Source organism: Equus przewalskii, chromosome 14 (assembly GCF_037783145.1).
Source record: "Equus przewalskii isolate Varuska chromosome 14, EquPr2, whole genome shotgun sequence".
In the NCBI taxonomy this organism is placed as follows: Eukaryota; Metazoa; Chordata; class Mammalia; order Perissodactyla; family Equidae; genus Equus; species Equus przewalskii.
In genome coordinates, this window is record NC_091844.1 from 16,623,780 (window position 1) to 16,647,351 (window position 23,572).

The window sequence follows — 23,572 nt, forward strand, 5'->3', positions numbered from 1 at the left end:
GACAGTTCACCACTCATCAGACAGACTGTGAAGACTACAGAGTGGAGAGGATGCAGAGGAAATTCAGGTTACCCACTTAACCGCTTGTCAGCTTCCATGACTACAGGTTTGACTAATAAAAACTTGGGGATAATTTGTGACTTTCATTCAGCTGTTTTGAACAATCCTCAATTAACAAATAAATATGATGTCTTGTTTGACAAAGGTCTATGGAATAAAACTGACGTCAGGCTCTCTCAGAAATAAAGGAAATATTTACTTGCTCTTTGGTTCAAGATTTCTTGAGTGAACTCCACCCCTCATCAAAGACCCAATATAAACGGGATGAGCAAAATTGCTTCCTATTCTACGGCAGAACTACTGCAAATTCTATAAAAAAGACAAAGAGTCAAAATGGCACCATACTGTTTTATTTCAACTTTCAAACAATATAAAGAGGTGACAACTTCTGATGCCAAGTCATGCAAGTAATAACAAAAGGAATGGAAAAAATATTAACAAAAAGACAATCATTAAAAAGTATTTCACATTTCACAGCAGTGCTTTGGCAGTACTGGCAAGTATTTCTGGGCAACTGCTTCCGACAGAGGTCTGAATGAACCCCCTGATCTTAGCAGAAGAACCACCAGATTTTCTCCCTGACAGTTTACACTGGGTCACTACACACCACACTGCACCACTCACCAGACTTTTGTAAACCTCATCTTAAAATACGTAACCAGGTATTGTGCGTGATCACAACGAAAACTAAAAACTAAACAGAGTGTGGTAGAAAAGTAAACTAATGTTTCCAGTAAGGCATCAGGGAATCACTGCCGGCCGGGCCCTTCATTTTACCAGTTTAAAGAAAAGGTTTGATTTACATTTCTCAGCAAACCCAATATTCAGAAGCTTAACCAGCAGGCTCAAGTTAAAAGTTTAAAAGACAGTCCCCTTCTTTTTTTTTTTTTTTGGTAAATGTTTCATATAAAACATGAAATCAAGTTCTACATTATAAAAAAAACTGAGTATTTTTAATAGTAAAAATATATATGTTTATATTTCTTTTTTTAAAAAGACATTTAATAACAATACTTCAAAAGACGGGATTGAATCCAACCCTCGACCCTGCCAGCTGTCCACCTGGCAGATCCATTAAGGCAAGGGCCCCTGGAGAGGCATGTGCACCTCGACTGTGGGCTGGAGGCTCAAGGTGAACACACTCCACTCCTACAGGGTCAACAGAAAGGCTTCTCCCTCATGTTCACTGAGCCGTCCTGCATGCCAAAGTAAACTCTCTCAGCCATGTTGATGAATAGGCCTGTATCCACCACGCCTGCAGGACAAAGCACAGAAAGAAGCATTAAGTTTCAGATTCCCAAGACAGGACAACAATCAAAGATCAGTAGGAGCAACTACCATTAGCAGCAGTGAACAAAATGACAAATATAAAGCCCTTTCCTCTCACATGACAATGAAAGAGATTATGATTATTTTTATTTCTTCTTACAATCCTCTTCTCCTCTTCTATCTTGGCTTTCTTTCCATACCCAAACATGGAAAGCTCTGTCCTGCCTCAGGACCTTTGCTCATGCTATTTCCTTTGCTGGACTAGGCATCTTTGAGCCCTTCAAGGGGCTGGTTCTTCTCTGTGCTTCAGATATCAGATGACATCTTTTCAGAGAGGCGTTCCATGACTACTCTAAGCAATTCCTACTCCCAGTTATTTTCAGTCACACTATCCACCTTAAATGTGTTCCCCACAGAGCGCAAGAAAATATTTGCAATGTATATACCCAACAAAGGACCCACATCAAAATATATAAACAACTCTCCAAACCAGTAAGACAATCTAGTAGAAAAATGGGCAAAAGATTTAAAGAGGTACTTCACAAAAATGGCTATACAAAATGGCCAATAAACACAAAAAATGTTGCTCAAATTAATCAGTCAAAAGCGAATGCAAATTAAACCTACGAGATACCACTACACACTCACTAGGATGAGTATAATAAAATTAGACTAAGATGCAGACACTTCCACACATTCGGAGCAACAGTAATTGGCAAAACCACTTTGGAAGATGTTTGTTAGTACATCTTCTAAAGCTAAACACACTCTTACCTAATGATCCAGCAATTCTATTCCTAGGTATGTATGCAACTGTTAGACATACACAGAATAATCAAAATACATGTATAAGAATGTTCACAGCAGCACTTTCCTAATAGGCTAAAAACTGGAAACACCCAAATGCCCATCAAGGGTAGAATGGATACTACAAACATTTTTTTTTTCATAAACACAAATACAATGGAATAGTATTCAGCAGTGAGAATTAACTACAACTGTAAGCAATCTTTACCGAAAATATCTATATATATGCACATACTATAACGAGATAATACAGTTCAACTATCAGAAAAAAAGTTTGATGGACCCAGTGTGTAGGGAAAGCAGCACCTGCATATGCTGCTAATGGGAGGATGAACTGGTGCAATCCATGGAGGGCAATTAGCCACCATCTAGTAAAATCAGATACATCATCCTTTGATCTAGTAATTCTTGTCTAGCAAAGGACTGGAAACAAAAACCCACTAGTGGGGATCTGGTTAAGTAAATTATGTGATAGCCATAAAATGGAATGCCATGCAGTTATTTCAAAAAGAAGAATGAGGAAGCTCTTTTGTGAACCATTATGTAATAATCTCCAAGACAGAAAAACATAGGAAGCAAAACACCTGTCAAGTGTGCTCCACTTGTGTAAAAAAGGATGGGGCGGGGGGAGGTCGGTTTGTGTTTATGAAAGACCAACTCAAGGACACACAGTTGTGGTAACACTGGCTGCCTCCAGACAGGGAAAAGGTGGCGAGGCGGAAAGAAGAGACTTTTCACTATTTATTCTTGTAATTTTGAACAATGTAAATTACAAAGGATAAATAAATTTAAAACTTCCAAAGACAGCCCCCAATACATAAATAATCTATTGGCAATGTGAAGCCACTAGCTAGAGAAAAGAGCTGCTGAGACATAAAGGTCCCTGGCACCACACTGTGCTGACACTAGTGGAGCCTCCCAAAGACAAGCAAAGTGGCCAAAGCCCATCCTTTTCAAAAATTCTGTAACAAAAGGTGACAGCTCCCACTTGATCCAAAAAGAAGTCAAACCAGGTTCAGAAAAGGCTTCAAAGAAAGAGCAGAGACAAATGGCAGAAGTCTAAGCTCTGAGCTTGGAGCAACATCTCTTCAGGTTACTGAGATGCTGCAAGTGACTGCACCATGCTCCCCACCCTCTACCCGCAAAATAGTGGAAAGGGCAGAGGTGGCTCCATGTGACCACAGGGGAAAGAAGCCCACTAGCTTTGACCCTTCAATAGAACCTCTCTGTTCTGGGTGTCACCCAAGGGAACATCCAAAGGAGTGACCAGCCATGCAGCAGTCCAGCTGTCCTCTAAATGTCCTCACACAAACATGTGTGTGTGGAACATAGGCAGGATGACAGGGACAGACAGGGAAACTTGCCCTGCTTCTCCCTTGATCTTGGTCCAGCAGCAAGTATTATAATGAACCAAATGGGGAAGAGAAAGACAACAAGTCACATTGATGATCTTGGTGGCAGTGTACTACAGGATTTAATATCTAGCCTCTTTTTTCACTTTCCTCACTTTAGGTTCCTAATAAAATTCTGAACTTCTCTAGGATCTGGCCTCGACTTACTGAGGTGGAGAGCAAAGTACGGGAGAAATTTCCTCACAAAGGACATCTCAATGTCTCAACAAGTCAAGAAAGGTCTGAGCCGGAGCAACAGAGCTACCTAGTGGGCACGGCAAGAAATCCACCCACGGAAGAACAGTGCCAACACTGGTGAGCTGTTTCCTCTGAGGTCCCCTGGGTTTGTCTGCATTATCATTAGGGGCAAATTCTCCATATTACTAACAGTGACCTCTACATCTTCTCTTCCTCCTGCCTTCTGGCTCTTTAGTTCTTCCACCAAAAAGGTAACACTAAGTGAGAAAATAAATATAATTCAACTCATCTTTTTTACTTAATAAATCTGGTAAAAGATTGTCAATAGAAGACTAAAATAGCAGACTAAATAAAGCTTGGAAGAATTAGCTCTTCATTACATGGCATATATTCACACCATTTTCATTCCCAAATAGCATGGATAACTTAGAATCTAGCATATTTAACTAATGGTGAAGATAGTATCCTTCGTATCCTTTTTTCCTAGGAATTTATTCAGTCAACAAACACTCCCTTGTGTGCCAGGCACCATTTTAACTCATTTAATCTTCCCAACAACCTTGTGAGGTAGGTACTAGAATTAGCTTTTTTTACAGAGGAAGAAACTGAGGCACAGAGATGTTAACTAACTGCTCAAAATTCACACTGATAGAGCAAGCCTGGGTTAGGATCCTTACCCAGGCGCTCTGCCCCAGAATCCACTCTTAGCCACTGCAATCTGCTAAACTGACCGTATCTGCCTCATTAGCCAGTTCTGGCCCATTCCATGTCACAGAATATTCCCAGACCAATATCATAAGACTAGTATCTCCCATATCTTCCTCCTCTTTTTAATCCCCTCGTATGATCCCTCAATACCTCCTCTGGCCTGGCCTCATAATTCACCTCCACACTGCCCACCCAGCCTTTGCCCTAGATCCCAGGCACAAGGTGCAGTGAGGCTCTCCACTGCTCCAAATGTTCACATCAGACAACCCTCCTCGACCTGGCACTCGAGGAAGTAAGGACTAAAAGCTGAGAGTCTAGAGGCAGATAATCCAGGGCTCCCATCTTGGCATTGCAGCCCTTGGGCAAATTGTTTAACCTTCCTCCACCGATGCCTTCCTCTGCAACGATCTCACCAAAACGCAGAATCAAATGAGACATTTGTTTTTTTTAATTTTAGTTTTGTGGGGTTTTTTTTCCTTTTTCTCCCCAAAGCCCCCCAGTACATAGTTGTATATTCTTCGTTGTGGGTTCTTCTAGCTGTGGCATGTGGGACGCTGCCTCAGCGTGGTTTGATGAGCAGTGCCATGTCTGCACCCAGGATGCGAACCAACGAAACACTGGGCCGCCTGCAGCGGAATGCACGAACTTAACCACTCGGCCACGGGGCCAGCCCCCCAAATGAGACATTTTTAAACACTTAGCATAGTGTCTAGATCACGCTATGTGAAAGCATAGGTCAAAAGCCACCTCTTCTCCACAGAACTTCCCTACATACCCCAAAAAGGAAGCAACTATGCACACTCTAGACTCTCGGTATTCCCCAGCAGAATTTAGCACATTCCATCTTATTTGGAGGCATGGCTTCTACACAACTGCCCACAGCTTCCCCAAGTTTACATCAGCTCTCCTTGATGGAGAGTTGGAGTAGAGGCAGACTCCACATTCTATAGATGGGAGCATTCCCTGTAACGTGTGGCACAGCATCTTGCCTGTGGTACGTATCTAACGAGTATGGGTGAACTGAGTCATTTTTCCCCACTGCTTAAGGAGCGAGCCCATAAAAACCAAAGAGGCTGCAGTCAAGCTCCTGGAAGGAAAGGCTCTACACAGAGAGGGTGGGGTTATTTCAAGGCAAGCCCCCTCTTACACTCCATTACCTCCAGGTCTATCCCAACTGAGATGGGTTGTGAAATGCGCAACCAACAAAGTTGCTAGGTAAGCAATAACTATTCCTGGGGGAAAAAGGCAAAGCATGAAGTTAGAAACCCCAAACATGGTATAAAGGAAATTCCTCTTTCCAACCAAGTCTCACAGAGCCCATGTCCATTGTGCCTCCTGCGGCCAGAGGCTGGGGACAGTTATGAAGTGCATAGGTGTCTATGCTCAGTGAACGCCATTCACATTACCTGGGATCATTTTGATAGCTGTGTTCACTTCACTCCATTTGTGTACCCGGTCAAACTTCCAGTCCAGGATAAAATTCCCATTATCTGTCACCACAGGACCCTAGAAGATAATTTTCCACATTTACAGAGGATGTGAATACAGGTAGGCAGAGAGAGGCAGAAAAATACAGATGATAACCAAAGATAAGCATCTTAATTAACCCACTACAACCAGTACTCCCACCTCGTGCTTTCTAGAAGGCAGAGCTATGAAGCAGTACTGAGCAGGAGCTCTGGAGTCAAAATTTGAGTCTTGAGGGGCCAGCCCAGTGGCACAGCAGTTAAGTTCGCACATTCTGCTTCAGTGCCCCGGGGTTTGTGGGTTCAGATCCCAGGTGTGCACCTACGTACTGCTGTTCAAGCTATGCTGTGGCAAGTGCCCCACATTGAAAGTAGAGGAACATGGGCATGGATGTTAGCTCAGGGCCAGTCTTCCTCAGCAAAAAGAGGAGGACTGGCGGCAGAAGTTAGCTCAGGGCTAATCTTCCTCAAAAATAATTAATTAATTTAATTTTAAAAAATTTGAGTCCTGAAGCCACATAGGTATAGATCTCCGAGAAGCCATTAAGCTCAGTGAGCCTCAGATTCCTCAACTGTAAAAAGGGATAATGATACATACTTCCTAGGACAGCTTATGTATAAACCACACGGGTAAGCACTTACCAGAGTGAGGCCTCACAGTAACGGCTCAACAATTCTTAGCTATTATTTGAGTGAAAAACTATAGCAAGAGAACAGGCTACCGACACGACATAACGTTCTCACAGCTTCACATTAAGTACGACCAGTAATGCAAAATAAGAATGCTATTGCACCCATCACTTCCCCATGACCAGGCCGTCCCTTCAAAAAGACAGGAAGCAGAGACAGGTTCTGAGGTCAAACACGCAGGAGGCAGTTTTAGTTAATTAACCCAGAATTCCTGAACAGCTGTGGGCACTAGACGGCGTTTAGGACAAGTGTTGACAGAACACTACAGTCAAAGTCCTCCCTGCAGACGGGAGGAGAAGAAGTGGGAGGTCAGGTAAGAACGCCACAAAGGCAGGTGCTGGAGTAATCCCAGCTGTGAGAGAGACCCTCCGACGATCTACAAAGGAAGCCAGAGTCAGCGCTCTGTACAAGCACTCTGATTAGGAGTGATTTTTAAAAAGTCACGAAAACCCCAGGAAGAAAACATATCAAAATAAAAATTCATCAGGGCAGAGTTACAGATAATTTGTTTTCTTTTCTATAGCTTCCAAACTTTATAGTTATGTCTCTAACTACAGTTAGTTTTTGGATTTTTACTTTTGCTTGTTTATTTAAGCCTAAGAGGAAAATAAAAAAAGTTCTGTGCAACCCACTTTAGCAGCTGAAGAGAAACAGTTGGACTATATTTCTGGAGTGTATTCCTGGGGAGGGGTTCATATCCCCCAAGAAATTCTACTTCTTGTCACATTTAACCACAGAATGAGAAAAGAGGAGGAAAAAAGAAAATTACATCATGAAACCTGAAAAATTTTCTGCCCCAGGAGGGCTTCCCAAGCCTGTTTTTAGCAGCTGTCAATCAGGGTGGTCCAGGCCTCACGTACAAAAGTCAGATCACCTCAGGAGGGTCAGACCCCAAGGGACAAAGAGAAAGAATCATTCCTCAATTTGTACAGAGGATATGCACTGCATTAAGTATAGTCTTATCTACATGAGTTTGAATATAGAAACCAATAAAGCCAGCACTCTAAAAATAAACCAATAAACTGATTAAAAATAAATAAATGAAAGCTGACCACTCAGTCTAGGCACAGAGGACCTAACTGAAGCAGAAAGGAAGACAGCACGCTGAGACGCTGGAATGCCCTCCTGAAAGCTTCCTGGCCACTTACTGCCTTGTTGATGGCCATTCGAAGTTCAATCGTGCCCCCAAACTTCCGGGTCACAGCTCGGCTCACTGGGACGTAGGCCATTGGGATGACCTCAATGGGGATTCCCTTGTGCCATTGATCCCCAAGGTTCTTTGAATCTTTCCTGGAAAGAAAGAGTCAAAAAGCACAATAAATATAAATAAGCTCAATGGTACAAATAAACAGCAAATCAGGCATGGGGTTAATTATATGGTGAGAGGGCAAAGGAAGCGAGCAGAGACAAGTATACAGGGCTTCACACATATTGGCTATGTGTTACTATTTAAGAAAAGAGGTATTTGAAGTAAATATGACAAAAATGTTAAAATTAGATATGACTGGCTTGTGGTTATACAAGTGTTTATTATTTATGTTCTTCCTACAGCTCCAATCCTTCCTAAGTAAATACATTTTTTTTTTTAATTAACATGCTCAGCACAAGTGCCTTCCACCAGACTCCTTAAAAGAGAATCTGAGAGCCTGGTCAAGCCTTGTCCACAACGCAAGTCACGTGTGACCCCAGAAGAAGCAGGGCATGCTGAGTCACTGTCAGTGGGCAGGGCTTGCCCTGTTTCCTCTGAGGCTCCCTGCAAGGATCAAATGAGTGCTATATGAGGACGTGCTCTGTTAACAAGGGTGACAAGCTGCTTCCTCCTCCTTGCAACGGACACATGAAATAGCGATCTCTATCTTCAGCATGAAAGTTGAACATAACCCTCCAAGACACTGCCCTACCATCAGTCTCAGAAAGTCAGACAGTCCCTCTATTTCCTCCTCTGTAACATGGGGATGAGGCCTGGGTCTGATCTACCTCCTTAGTGGACAGTTCAGAACACTGAACACTGTACCTGAAATCAGCAATCACAATGAAGCGACTGGCATAGCCAGCCACAATTTTCTCCTGGGTCAGGCAGCCTCTGGGGACAGGAAGAAGCAAATGAACACAGGAATAAGACAAAAACTCAATTTGGGAACTAAGGTCAGATACAGGAAACCACTCAATTCTGGCGCTTAAAGAGAAATCTCATTTTTAATTCTTAAAAGAACATCCCCGACTTCATCATGCTGTGCAATGGACTGAACTGTGCCCCACACCCACGCAAAAAAAATCATATGTTGAAACCCTGACCCCCAATGTGACTGTATTCGGAAGATGAGGTCTCTAAGGAATTACAATTAAATTAGGCCATAAGGGTGGGGCCCTGGTCTGACAGGATTAGAGTTCTTCTAAGAAGAGACTCTAGAGAGCTCGCTTACTCTCTCCGCCATGTGAGGATACAGTGAAAAGGCAGCCAAGAGCCTCCAAACTGTGAGAAATAAGTTTTTGTTGTTGAAGGCACCCAGTTTACGGTATTTTGTTAGGGCAGCCCGAGCTCAGACATGCTGCTTCTAGTAGTAAATGGACTATGGAAACATTAGCCTGTGTCTGGGAGAAACGGTTCCCAGTCAGGCCGGGCATAACCCCATCTAAGATCCATCTGATAGGAAGCACTGTGCTCAGGGAGAAGTCATCTGAGCACGGCGTGAACAGAAAGGTCTATAACTTGAGAAGTAAGGAAAAGCTTTGAACAACCTGCTCTATCCACACTTGACAGTCAGGATGATGAAGTGGAGAAAGCACAGTGAGATTTTAAACAAATTTTGCATCGTTCCATGCTCTGCTTGATTACAAGAACCAGGAGAACAGGACTTTACCTTCTTCAACTCACCATTCCCTACCCCCTAAATCAACACTTAACAAACACCCAGTAAACGTTCTCCAAATGAATGAATAAATATATCATCAACTGCTAACAGAGGTAAGGGCAGCTTTGAAGCAAAGATCACACACTGGTGCCCAGAGACCTAATAATCTACTCCAATAATATGTTTCGTTTAGCCTGTACAGTTTTTAAAGTTTGAATCAGCAGAAGAATGTAGACACAGAAAACCCATTAAGATGAATAATTTCACTGAAGAGGCCCAGGTTCCTAGTCACCAGATTGCTACTAATGAGCAGAAATGCAAAGTTGGCTCCATGGCCATATGCTATCAAAATCCTAGTAGAAAGACAGACTCACATACACCACAGTGGCAATTTGCTTATTCTGTATTCCACTTGGCTTTGCTAAGGATTAACTGGCAGATACTCTTTAGCAAGAAAGTCCTCACCACACTCACCCACCGCCCTTGATGAGATTGAGGTCAGCATCTACTTCATCAGCACCATCAATGGCAAGGTCGATCTGTGTTGGGGGAAAGAAAAGATACAAAAACTACTAACAGCCTTATGAAGGGAGGCTCTGAGAAAAGTTTGAACATGCAATAGCCCATTGAATCCTTGGCAGCCTTATTAGCTAGGTCAAGTTAGTCCCATTTAACCAATCAAGGAACTGAGGCTCTGAGAGGTTAAACTGTTCCACTAGGGTCACCAGCAAACCTACAACATTACACTCCCTTTTCTCACTGAAGGGCTTCTTTGTGGACGAGCTGGAATTATTGAGAGCATGCAATCTCAACATTAGTGACATAACCCCCAAGTACAGAAATAGATATACAGTATATCCGTGGTATTAAAAATTCAATTAAGGGAATAATAATAGAAAAAAGGCTGAGAAACACTGATTCAGAAGTCTACATACTAACGTAGCAAAAAACACAGGCAATTTCAAGCAGACAGAAAAGACCCAGTGAAGAGTTAAAGTTGACACACACGTGACATGATCTGGAATTGGAAATTATCTCAGGCACCCCTATTACAATCCCACCAAAGCATCTGTCTGGGTTTGCACACTCCCTCTATTAGAAAGCTCCACCACCAGCCCCAAACGTGGTCGAGGGGCTAATGAAAGAAGCTATGTATTTCCCATCACTCCCGGTATCCTGCATGGACAATGTGGGAGCTTCAAGTACAGTTTTTTAAAACAGCAGGGGGGCCAGCCCAGTAGTGTGGCGGTTAAGTATGCACATTCCACTTCGGCGGCCCGGGGTTTGCCGGTTTGGATCCCGGGTGCAGACCTATGTACCGCTTGTCAAGCCATGCTGTGGCATTCGTCCCACATATAAAAAAATAGAGGAAGATGGGCACACATGTTAGCTCAGGGCCAATCTTCCTCAGCAAAAAGAAGAGGATTGGCAGGAGATGTTAACTCAGGGCTAATCTTCCTCAAAAAATAAACTTTAGGGTGGGGCCGGCCCATGGCAGAGTGGTTCCTGCACTCCCCTTCAGAGGTCCAGGGTTCTTGCATTTGGATCCCAGGCACAGACCTGCACACACCACTCATCAGGCCATGCTGTGGCAGCGTCCCATGTCCCACATACAAAACAGAGGAAGATTGCCACAGATGTTAGCTCAGCAACAATCTTCCTCAAGCAAAAAGAGGAAGACTGGAACAGATGTTAGCTCAGGGCCAGCCTTCCTAACCAAAAATAAATAAATTAAATAAATAAATAGATGGGTAAACCAATCTCAGGGTGCAAATTCAGTTCAGGTTGCAGTTAGAAGTTACCTGGCGTGGCTGGCGTGACACAGGTATAAAGCCCACAACACTTCAGCAGGGCACTCCTGCTTCCATACTTTTACAGACCTGCCCTTTGTCTGAAGTTATGGCCTGCAACGCTCCTCCCCGACCCTGCACTAACCCCAGGGCCGGGCTGGGGTTACACCAACTCTTCTGGGGCCTGGAAGGCTGCAACTATATCTGTCTGGGTTACAGGCCCATCTTCAGCCCAATTCACTTCCTCACAACATTGAACAGCTGATTCAGCTTATGCCCTGGCTCTCCCACAGAAATCTCCCAATGAGTGCTTACCACAGTTCTTCCTTAACCCCTGAGGTCTGTATATACCATGATGACTAGGTTACCAGATCACTATCAGGCCTCACCCCACAGGCCGCCATCACCCTGTCCCACTCTCCCAATCCAGCCTGGCCCCTCCCCTTTCCCCACTCCACACCAACACATTCCGCTCACTTGCTCCTAATTTCCCCAGCTAATCTGGGCACTGTCCACATATGCCCACGGCTGCCTGGAATTACTCCCGGGGCTTCCATCTACCCCGCTCGGGAATGGTCTCTTGCCCTGGCCTTCACAGCTCTGCTCAAACTTTACCTCTTCCCACAAAACCCTTCTAAACAGCACTGCTCTATAGCCAGAATCACCTGAATTCAAATTCTGGCTCTGCCACTTACAAAAAGCATGGCCTGAAGGAGCCGGCCCCGTGGCTGAGTGGTTAAGTTCGCACACTCCACTGTAGGCAGCCCAGTATTTTGTCAGTTCGAATCCTGGGCACGGACATGGCACCGCTCATCAAGCCACGGTGAGGCGGCATCCCACATGCCACAACTAGAAGGACCATAACTAAGAACATACAACTATGTACCGGGGGGCTTTGGAGAGAAAAAGGAAAAAAATAAAATCTTTAAAAAAAAAAGCATGGCCTAAGGCAAATGCTTTGTCCTCTCTGTGCCTTTTTCATATTTGTAAAAGGGGACAATGATGTACCCACCCTCAAGACTACGGAAGATTAAGTAGTTTATTACAGGTACAGCACTGAGCACCATACCTAGTATACAGTAAGGGCTCAGTAAATGCTGGCTGTAAGCATGCTGCTCACCCTTATCAATTCAATTTCCTCCGGATTTGCCTGTGTGTTTAACTGTCTTTACCATAAAACCCAATTTCAACCTGCTTTCAAAATGTCCATGGCTGCCTCAGATGATTACTTCTTATCTCCCCTTAGAGGTAAGCTCCATGGGCCGGCTCGCTCTTATACCTCTGTACAAGAACTGCAGGAAGTCCTGGGTCCAGCCTTGGACTTGACAAATCCCCCTTCACAACACTCTTACTGAGCCCTCACAGTTAAACCACAGAGAATGTACTGAAAACTAAGGAGCTCTCCACTTGTGACCTCAGCCAGGATTCATACTCAAGGTCCCAGGAGAAAAGCTAGTATGACTAACCGACCTTTCTCCTAGACTCGACGAGATATCCAGAGACCAAGAACAAGTGACAGCCACGGAAAAGGAGACAGAAAGAGACAACAGCCTGACTCTCTCTTACCTCTGGGTGTCGGTCCAGGTCACTGAGAGTTAAGCCGTATTGCAGGATGAGCTGACGGGCCTGCAGAGGACAGGAAAAAGCACCCATAATCATTTACTCGGAGCACATGGCAAAGATTCTCAGAATTGACTTAAGTGTCCAACACTGAATCCTGATCAAGGTTCCCTCCCAACTGCCAACCTGGCCCACCAAGAGATAGGAGATCTAGCCCCAAGAATGGCAAAACTAAGTTAATTCATCCTGGGAGCTGGAGCCTTGAAATGACTGCAGCCCTGGCCAACAGCTTAACTGCAACCTCACGAGAGAGCTGAAGCCAGAACCACCCAGCTAAACCACTCCAGATTCCTGACTCTTGGAAACTATGAGATAATAAATATTTGTTGTTTTAAGCTGCTAAGTTTGGGGGTAATTTGTTCCATAGCAACAGATATCTAATAGAGATGATGTTAGACAAATGATACGAACTGCATATAGTTCAGTGTGAATATCACGCAAATAAAAGTGTGTGACATTTTATGATTTCCACTGACTTTAAAAGCATCTCCTCAGGACAGCAGGATTTCAAAGGCAAAACAGGCAATGTAAAACTACTCATTTTCTAGCATGAAGCAGGAATCATGATATTGTTTTCAGTCCCCTGGGTGCCCACCCACCTTGTTCAGAGTCCCCAAGAGATTTAAGTTCAAGGAAGCTCTGACAGCATGCGCTCTCCTACCTCCCTATCCTGTCTACCTGGAATCCGTCCACCCCCTACTTTGACAAGCTGGGGCACACACCCGCATAGAAAGAACCTAGCAGCCCCTCAAACACTCTCTCCCTTCACCAGAGCTACCTGCAGCCTGCCAGCACTGAGCCTCCAGGATTGGGAGGCTTTCCTAAGACCCAGCTGTCCAAAACTAAGTCCACAAAATCACAGGAGAACCAGCCACCCTCAGTTCCAACCTTTAACCTCAGTTCACAGTATCGCCTTGACGAATCCAAAGAGATTATACACATAGCCTTCCCCAGCATGGCGAGATGAGGGACGGCGGCTGTCTCTATCTGGGCACCTCTCTTCCCTCCCTTCCTTAACTCTACTCTTCCTTACCTTTCCTCATATTTAACTGGCCCCACTGCTTTCCTCCACCAGCCCTACTATTTTATGATGAAAGAGCACTAGACATGGACTCAAACTACTGTACATGCATTACTAACACAACACTGACTGCCCTTCAGCCTCAGTCTTTTTACCTATAAACGGAGATAATACACCTTGAGGATAGAGACTATGTGGTCATCTCTACATACCCCATGGTGCCTAATACAAGATACACTGAAATATTCACTCAGTGAAAAATCAATGCATCTAAAACCACACTTCCAAGGAGCAGTGCCCAGTCAATAAACCCCCTCCTGCTCCTGGCTCTCTCACCTAGAACCACCCTGGTGCACAGTCCAAAGCCACACCTCCATGTCCTCAGGGACCAGGAGATTCAGCAGGAACTGCCAAGACGCTGAATGGAAAACAGGACATACCTGGAAGGACGTGGGAATACAGACGAGGTTCAGATTCTCTTGTTTCACTCTTTCAGCTGTGGAGACAAAAGCTGTGTTGGTGGCTTTTCATTCTCCTCCCTTTACTTGTCATGTCATGTGCACACTTGCTCAAATCCAACAGAAAAGAAAGGCCAACCCCCCCCCACCACCACCACCAACAGCTGTCTTTCATTGTGTGTCTACACCCTTGGTGAAAAGGTTGGTGAGCAACGTCACACGTCACAAGATAGGGACACTAGAAAGTCTAAGAAGGTTAAGTACTAACCACAGAAAGAGCAGTGTGTTTGCTATTAGTATGTGCCTGGCAATATTCAAAGAACTTCGTACATGTGAACTCTTTTAATCCTAACAACCCACAGATAAGTTACAGTTATTATCCTCATTTTACAGATGAGGAAACTGAGGCACAGAGAGGTAAAGTAACTGAGTAGTTACACAGCTCACAAGTCGCAGAGCTGGGATATGATCCCAGGCAGTCCAGCTCCACAGTCTTAACTACGTTCCTATATTGGCTTTTACAGGGAAAAGGCGAGAACTCAACTTTTACATTTAGTAAAAAATATAATCATTCGTAGACCCCAGAAAGCAGTTAAAGGGTGTCTATTTATTCATTTTGGATTTGTACCTTTCAGGAAAACTTGATTTAAAAAAAACAGTCTTAAGGAAAAAACCGTCTTATTAAAATTTCAAGTCTTTTTAATCATTGATCTGGATCGTGGGAGGTTTAGATGTCACTATTATGAAATCTACAGTAACTCTTGCACTTAAAACTCTCCACACACTCAGTGCTAAGGTAAAAGGTGAGCAACACTAAAGCCCCTGTAGGGCCAATGAGAAGGCTTCCAGAAGCCACCACAACCACTTCTTAAAGACAAAGCGTTCCTGGACTGTCTCCTGAGCACTGCCCCTTGGCACCTAGAAGAATCGATCAGCATTCAGGCAAGCCTCTCCTCTGGGTTTTGTTCTTACAAACAAGAGCAGGGCAGTAAAACCTGTTGAGCAGCCACAAGGGCTAACAATTCCTGAGCCTTTCCTCAGCACGGAGACACCCTAATCAGAAGGAAGCCAGCACCTGCAGGAACCAGCCAGCAACTGCAGGCGCCTCACATCCACTCCAGGGTCACGGACAGGGCAAGCCTGGCTGGCCTTGATTTGTTTGCCTGAGGAACCCACAGGCATCAGACACCTTGCCTCAGGGTCCTTGCAGGCACACTCAAGACCACTGATGATTAAAATTCTGTGGAGACCTCATCCTAAGTCAGCTCCGCCCCTCCAGCTGAGCAGAGTAAACAAACCCAGGGTATCCCCAAAAGTTAGTTAGACAGGTCCAAGAACCCCTCTCTCAGAGAAGAGCAGAAACACTCAACTGACCTCAGGCAGGCAGTCCCGCTCCCCAGCTCCCTGCTGCTGGAGCCGAGCTAGGCAGGTGCCAAACCTGTGCCCCACTTCCCCTCCTCCTCTACTTTCCCACCCCCATCATGCCACACAAAACGCCCAGTAGACAGCCCAAGAACATACCTATTCGTTGCACAGCATGGACAATTGTAGAACCACTTCCAATTCCCAGTACTTGGTTATTCTGCCAAAAAAGGGAGGAACAATCAAAACTTACTAATGTCATATTTTACTCCCTCTTCATCCCACTTTCTCAAACTGTAAAATTATTATTAACGGCAATTCGCCAACATGGGTGCAAGGTAGGTACTGTGCCCATTTCACAGAAACATAATTACTAAAGCTCAAAGCTGTCCTTTATCCTAGCGCCCTACGGTAATTTATCAGCACGGTCCTCCTTTCATCTCTGACACTGACATCACCATTTTCTCCTGTTAAAAGATAAACGGAGGCATATCAAAAATTTTAAGAGTTTATTTGAGCAAAAACTGATTTGAATTGGGGACCATCCAACCTGGCAGACAGAAAGAAGTTCCTAGGAGCTATACAAAATGAAAGACATTTATAGCCAGAAGGGAGTAGGAAGGACAGCATAGGAGGCAAAAAAGCGGGTTGGTTATTGTAAGGTTACTTTCCTTTAGGGGATGGCCGGGGTCTATCAGGCAGATTACCTAACTAGTGCCCATCAGGCAATTCCTGTTTGAATGGTTTAAGATTCCATTTCTGGGAGAGCCAAAATTGTAATTCAGTCTCGGTTTGGTGATATGCGGTTTAGCAGAAGTGACTCCATTTTAGGCCTGTTGTCTTGTTTATAACACTCTCTACATCCTATCAGACAAAAGGCTTGGCTTACTCACAACACAAAGCAACTTAAGTTGGCCTCGTAAAAATGGCCTGCAGATGAGCACTGAAAGATTCCTGGCCAACTCCAGGAGGGTGATCAGAAAGGAAAGGCCCTAAGAGAAAATACAACAGATTCTAGCTGCACCCTAAGAGCAGAAAGCAGAGGTTTCTGGCTTCAGTGCCTTTTCACACAAGCTTAACATCTAGAGGCAGGAGACTGACCACAGGCACCTTCAAGTTGGTGGCATCAGAGGGAACCTAAGAGACACATCAAGCCCACCATCGAGAGCTCCCCTAAAATCAGTGGAAGAGGGGAAGGTCTGATGGAACCTCAAAACAGCAATTCACATCATCTGTCTAGTTGATGCCAAGGGGTCCTCATTTTGTACAAGCCTGCCTCAGAGAATATGGGAAGAAGGCAACGACTTAGGAACATGAGAACTAGTCTTCATCCACAATAGGAAGGATTCGTAAGAGATGTAGAGCACTTCCTGAGTACAAAGGACAAGAAACAGGCATCACACTACCGAGCCTGCCGTCTTAAGAAAGGGGGAAGGTACCTATCAGCAGACTAAGGGCGGAGTAGGGGCCCAGCGAGGTCAGTTAGACCACAAACAGTAAAACAAGGTCAGGGTAGGAACAATCAGGAACTAATGTGGAGCTCAGTTCCTAAGCAACTCTCTGGAAGCAATCTCCCACAAAACAGCTAAAAACCAAAGCAGCAGCTACCATTAAGCACCTACCAAGAAGATTTATAAATGTTAATACAAATCAGGGGCCAGCCCCATGGCCGAGTGGTTAAGTCCACGTACTGGAGTACTTCAGCAGCCCAGGGTTTCGCCAGTTTGGATTCTGTGCATGGACATAGCACTGCTCATCAAGCCTTGCTGAGGTAGCGTCCCACATAGCACAACCAGAAGGATCTACAACTAGAATATACAACTAGGTACTGGGGGGCTTTTGGGAGAAGAAGAAGAAAAAAAAAGGAGATTGGCAACAGTTGTTAGCTCAGGTGCCAATCTTTAAAATGTTAATGCAAAGCAAATCTCACAACCACCCCCTGTGACCTTAAGACCCATTATCCTCCCTTTAGAAATGAATTCAACAATGTAAGGAAAAATTTAAGACTTAGAAATGAGCAAAAGAGAGGCCAGCCCCGTGGCCGAGGGGTTAAGTTCTCGAGCTGGGCTTCAACAACCCAGGGTTTCGCCATTTGGATCATGGGCATGGACCTAGCACAGCTCATCAGGCCATGCTGAGGCGGCATCCCACATAGCACAACCATAAGGACGTACAGCTAGACTATACAACTACGTACAGGGGGGCTTTGGGGAGAAGAAAAAAAAAGAGGAAGATTGGCAACAGAGGTTAACTCAGGGCCAATCTTTAAAAGAATAAAATAAATAAATAAATAAATAAATAAATAAAAAGGAAATGAGCAAAAGAGATTATTGGACACCCTTTCAATGGAATTGAAAGAGTATTATCTTCAGGTATTATCTGACCCTACAGGAGTGTGGGTCTTTGCCTTGGACTAGGCAGCTTTACAACTCTAGATAAGTGTTAACAAAGCAAATAATTCTTGTCCATAGAAATGCAAATTAATTGTGAGATCCAACTGGTTAATAACCTATAGATAGGTCTTGTAAATTTATTTTAACATTTCTTGAATGCATATAAATCTATGGCTCTTTGGTTTTTCCTGTGAACAGGCTGTAACATCTTTTCCAGTTCCCTCATTAATTTAATGAGTTACATAAAATCTTTGATATGCTTATTTTATATCTGAATAAGTATCACTATTTTACCTTTTTTAAAAAAATTATCTTTTAACGATATCCATTATTCCCCCTACACAACCTCACTTTGAAGATACAACTTCAGGAAGTTCAATTAGCTGAAACATCATTTTATTTCAAATTTCTTAGAGTTCCAGCAACTGATTAACAACTAACTCATTTGGCAAGGGGAAGCCCATAGTGAAACTTTCTTTGTAGGAGGAAGAAAAGTCTTAGAGGCCCCTCAGGACAAACTGAGGGCTACAGCCAACATTCCTCACACCCCACAGGACAAAGGACACAAGAATACACAAGGCCTGCCCCTGGTCCCCATATGGTCCTTCTCAAAGTGAGACTCTATCTCAAAGTAGAAAAGATTGGAAAGAATGACTCACAGGTGAAGGGAGTTACAAAAAGGAACAAATCAAATGCTAATGTCCCCAATTCTAGCTGGGCCTCTTCTACCTACAGAGAGGCCTTTACCCATCAACCTCTGTGTTTGCGACCTGACAGAAATCACCTTTACTAGCTCATAGTTCCAAAGTCACCAAATACACCAAGGGGCACTCAGAGCAGAGCTCAGGTTAAGTCAAGATTCCATCTGCAATGATGACCTCAAGAAGGCAACACATCCAATGGTCGTTTGGCTTCCTGGGCAACAGCAGTCTTCAAGACGAGTAAACAGCACATCACAACAGAAAAACATTCAAAATAGCTGAATTTCTGAACACGTAAAAATTTTCAAGTAATGAAAAAATGTCTTGACTTATTAATGCCTAGCTAGGTAGACTTGACCTGACTTTCACACCTGACCTAAAGCTGAGAGCTCTAATTACAGAATCATTCAACCGCCAGATTCCTCATTACCATGCTCTGCCATAGACTCACGTCACCCAGGAGGCAGGTGGCACACCGATGAACCTGGATGAGTCAGACAAGCTCTGTGCAAGGCTCTTCCTTGGCTCTTGGAGAAGGCCAAGAACTGCAGGAGCCTGCCAGGCCCAAAGCTCTTCAACCATGTGGTCCTGCTACCTTGGAATCGATTGACTGGCCCAGGAACCAGTGTTCTAGCCAAAGCCAAACAGAGGTGGCCAAAGGCTGCTTGTGCGCAACAGCAAAAGGCTGCCAAGCAGGCAGCTGCCAAGCCCCTTCTAATGGGCAATACTAAACCATATGTTGTATGTGCAACATCAGAACTTCCCTCTCCTTCTCCAATGGGGTAACCTTGGAAATATGTTTTCTGCTGACCAACTGGAACCACTGCCCACCAACTTCTTCAAAGCTAAGCCAGTCAAAACACAAAGCCCAGGCTCCAAAGAGAACAAAGGGGCTACAGACCTTCAGGAGAGCATGGCCCTGCATGGCGACCCATCCTGGGTGGCTACTCCCAGAAACAGGCAGACCTGAGTCCAGGGTGGCTACCCAAAGGATTCAGCTGAGAACTCTCCAAGTTCTCCATCCGCCCAGACATGGAAGTGGTCACCACACTGGAATACCAATAGGCTAAGGAACTGGAAACCTGACACCCCAGAGATTCTAAGCAAAGGACCACCAATAACTCCACAACCTCCATATTTGCATCCATACTCCACACAATTCAATGAAGATTTACCGGCAGGCCCCACTGTGACCAACACTGAGTGAAGATAAGGTTTACTACCCTCTAGGAGCTTACCCTTTAGGGGGATGGCAGAAACAAACACACAGATGACTAGGACATAAGACACCAACATAAGGCACCTAAGAGGTATAAAGTGCTACAGAAGCAAAGAGGAGAACTCTTCCTTCCCTTAGGAGGCTAAGGAAAAACTGAAAGGAGGAAATGGCCCGTGAACCAAACCCTAAAGGACACACACAATTTTAAGAGGCAAACGCAGAGGACAAGAAAGAGCATTCTAGGTCGAGGGCGGTGATGTTAAAACACACACTATATGCCAGCAATCTCACTTTTCCAATGTTCTGGAACATGGGAGAGAAGAGAGCATAGAAGGAAACAAGACTCTGGCCTTAAGGACAAGAACCAGAGCCTCTTATCTGTTAGCCCCTCCACCGAGCTCAGTACCTAGCTTGCAACAGATGCTCCAGATGATGTTACACAAAGGTTAGAATGAGGCCACCGGAGGGCCACTGCGACAAGAGCAGATGAGAGCTTCAGAAGATAATAATACATCAGTTGGGAGGTTCGCAGAGGGGACAGGATAAGCACAGCTGCAATCCTCTGGCCATGCGGAGAGCCTAAACCAGGAAAGTTGTCAGGTCAAAGGGAAAGGTCAACTCTAAGAACACTCCAAAGGACTTGGTATACAACCTACCTGGATAAACTCACACAAATGAGTAAACTATTTCAAGACACGAAGTGCTAGAGAAAAACAGCCTTAGATGGGGCAAAGGATACCCCCCGGGGAGGGCAGCTAAGCCTTGCCAATTAGGCACATAACTACGCTCAAGAAACGTGTGGACTTGAATTAGTCATCCTGTTTGCAGGGTATCGAGGACCTGACTCTCCTCCTCTTGGCCACCACACCAACTTCCTGACACATACTAAGCACTCAATAAACACCTGGCAAACAAATGAATAAATCAATGTCAAAGAGCAGAAAACACAAAATTCAAGTAGTATTGGCATATCAGGAAAGAAGTTTGGTAGGAAAAGTGGGTACAACTAAGACTGGGGGGAGGTGCCCCCAAAAGGCCAGTAGACATCTCCCCAGGATGACCTCATAACTTCATGGAATAATGCGGCTGGAATCCAGTGTTTTAGGGCTCTAGCCTGAGGTGGGGGCTTGCAGATTTCTATTTAACCAAATACATAACCATAAAACGAAGGTCAGGGAGACGTGCCACCAAATATTAACGTAAATAGATTAATAGGAAAACTAACTTATAGGGATTTTCTAACTGTATAGATTTCATTTACCTATTAGCTATTTGCTTTATCGAGGCATTTTGAAATTTCAGCTTATTGTCCCAATTTTACAGCTGAGGTACTGAATCCCAAAAGTAGAGCCAGATCACACGTTTCACATTATCTCTGTGAATTCCCATAGAAAATCCTATTGCTAACCAGATTTGGAACAAGTTACACCAGAAGAGGGCAGCTGTGGAACTGGTGGAAGGGCACTGGAACAGGAGTTGGGGCACTGGAACAAGAGTCACTTGGTTTGGGTTCTGGAAGATCCTTGGCCATTCCTTCTACAGAACACGCTGTGCCACAGGTTGCCACACCGGCCCCTCCCACTTAACCAGGCTGTCTGAGGATCAAACATCATCTATCTATGCAAAATTGTAGTACACTAAAGCATTATCCAATGTTAAGAACTATCATTAGAGGAAAAAAGGGAGTCTGATAACACTTTCTAAGAAGTAAAAAAGAAAGACAAAAAGCCAGTAAAGCCAAGGAAACTCCACCCAAGGGCAGAGATACTCCACTGGCTCCCGAAGTACTGTAATTAAGATAATTAACTTGATTGGTGATAGGAAATCCACTCAGGTTAAAAGACTCCACAAACAGCACCACACCCGCCGCTTGACAAACAAGTGGGGCCACGACGTCACCGAGTAACAGCTAAACATCTCTGCACCGCGACCTTAAACAACAACATCCTCCAGACTTCAAGTGTCCACCCGGCCCGTCAAAGGGAGTAGGTTTAAAGCCCTTTGGCTCTGTCTCTCCTTCCCTCTGGTGATTACACTCAGAAGCCGGCGCGCGCCAAAGGACAACTTCCTTAGAATGAAATTTCAAAGCAATTTTCAAACCAGCTCTCCACTCACTTCCCACGACACTGAAGAGAAGGGAAGACCTCTCGGCAGCTCCAGAACTCATCATTTTCCATTTGTCGATAAGGAAGCCACACGGCAGTCCCTTCCAGTCCCATTCCAAACATGAGACCCAGGCTCCACTTTGTAAACTGTTATCCAGCCAGAGAAGTCTTAGGTAGCTCAACCTTTAAGGGACTCGCCCCCAACCGATTCCATACCTAAAAGGTCTTTAAGAAGCTGGGAAGAAACGGGTCTAAAGCGGGGTAAGGTGCGCACTCTCCCCCCTCTCAGGCAGCCCCGGCCCTGCCAGCAACGAGTCGCGCCCGGCAGTGCTCAGAGCGCGCAATATGAGCCTATCACGGCGAGCATAGACGCCCCACGCCCTGAGCTGCTCACCCTCACGTGGTTCTCCACGGCCGCGCGGCCCGCCAGCTTCTTGGCCTCCTCGGCCTTAGACATCGTGGAGGGGGCCGGGCACACGCTATGAGCGTCCCGGCCACTGGTGTTTGTGTTGCCAGCGCCGCCGCGGGTCCCGAACTGCGCGGGCCCCAGCAGCTGCACGTGGGAGCCCGGGACGCCCCAACCGTTCCCGCCTCCGCCAGAGGCCGCGCCCCCGGCCCGCCCGGGGAGCGGGGCCAGGACCCGCCCGTAGAGGGTGCTGAAGGGCCCCGGGCGCTGCATCCCGACGCCTCGCTCCAGCCTCCGCCACGGACCCGCCCCCGGTTCGTCCGGAAGTCTGGTCGCTCACGTACACAAAGCTGTTCCGCACCCACTGCTGCGCGGGACTTGCTGGGAAATGTAGTTCTATGGCTTCGGTAACCCGAAGCCGCTTCCCAGCCTGAACTACCAGCCCCACAATGCTCCGCGACCGGGTGCGCAAATTGCCGGCGGCCGGCTTTAGCGAATCAGCCTGTATGGCCCCAGTCGCCGCGGTTCAGTGAACCTTAGGAGTTTTTTGTCTGAGAAGTGGGTGTTAGACCTGACCCTGTTTTTCGCAGCAGTAAGAACGTGGCAGTGGACAAGACTTCAAGGCGGTCACTCTTCTGGAGACGTCCTTTTGGGAGTGACTTCTCCGCGGGCTCTGGCGCCCGCTGAAGTCCACTTTAAGACCCCAACAGGCCCAGGACTGCAAATTTAGAACATCTGCCCTAGATGTTCTGCGCTCGGCAGTATTGGGTGGCGTGCTTCGTCCGTATAGAGCTTGGACCCGAGCATAAGTGTTCTCTGCAGAGACCCCGCAATCCTTGTTGACTAACAAGGGCTTTAACTGGACTTAACAACTTTCTCTTTACTTCTCTACTTGTAAAGTGCCTTACTGTAGGGAATAGGAAGGGGCAGAGAATTATTGTCCCCATTTTACAGGCGAGAAAGCTAATGCTGACCCCAGCCATACCGACTCCTTGGAGGTCCTTAAAGAGCACGTAGCCTTTGTGCTTTTCGTCCATGTTGGTGGAATCCCTTCTG

At 45.4% G+C, this 23,572-nt stretch overlaps 1 protein-coding gene across 2 annotated transcripts; it reads right to left on the reverse strand.

The window, feature by feature from the left end:
• Positions 1–388: 388 nt before the first annotated feature.
• RPIA (ribose 5-phosphate isomerase A) lies at positions 389–22,916 on the reverse strand. Of its 2 annotated transcripts, XM_008518668.2 has the most exons (9): positions 22,505–22,916; positions 15,852–15,912; positions 14,313–14,368; positions 12,798–12,857; positions 9,916–9,980; positions 8,604–8,672; positions 7,738–7,879; positions 5,840–5,939; positions 389–1,315 (listed from the first exon to the last, which is right to left on the reverse strand). In XM_008518668.2, exons 1-9 carry the CDS (start codon positions 22,787–22,789, stop codon positions 1,218–1,220), a joined length of 936 nt encoding a protein of 311 aa, XP_008516890.2. In that variant the 5' UTR covers positions 22,790–22,916; the 3' UTR covers positions 389–1,217. The 2 variants fall into 2 exon arrangements, with proteins under 2 accessions (XP_008516890.2, XP_070429775.1); XM_070573674.1 differs by lacking the exon at positions 8,604–8,672.
• Between the last annotated feature and the right edge of the window lie 656 nt (positions 22,917–23,572).

Coding starts and splice junctions, on each gene's coding strand:
- RPIA (XM_008518668.2), bottom strand. CDS start 22,789: ATGCAGCGCCCGGGGCCCTTCAGCACCCTCTACGGGCGGGTCCTGGCC. Junction 9,981..12,797: donor ACCTGGACCGACACCCAGAG/GTAAGAGAGAGT, acceptor CCCCCAACACAG/ATCGACCTTGCCATTGATGG. Junction 1,316..5,839: donor AGCTATCAAAATGATCCCAG/GTAATGTGAATG, acceptor TTTGTCCTGCAG/GCGTGGTGGATACAGGCCTA.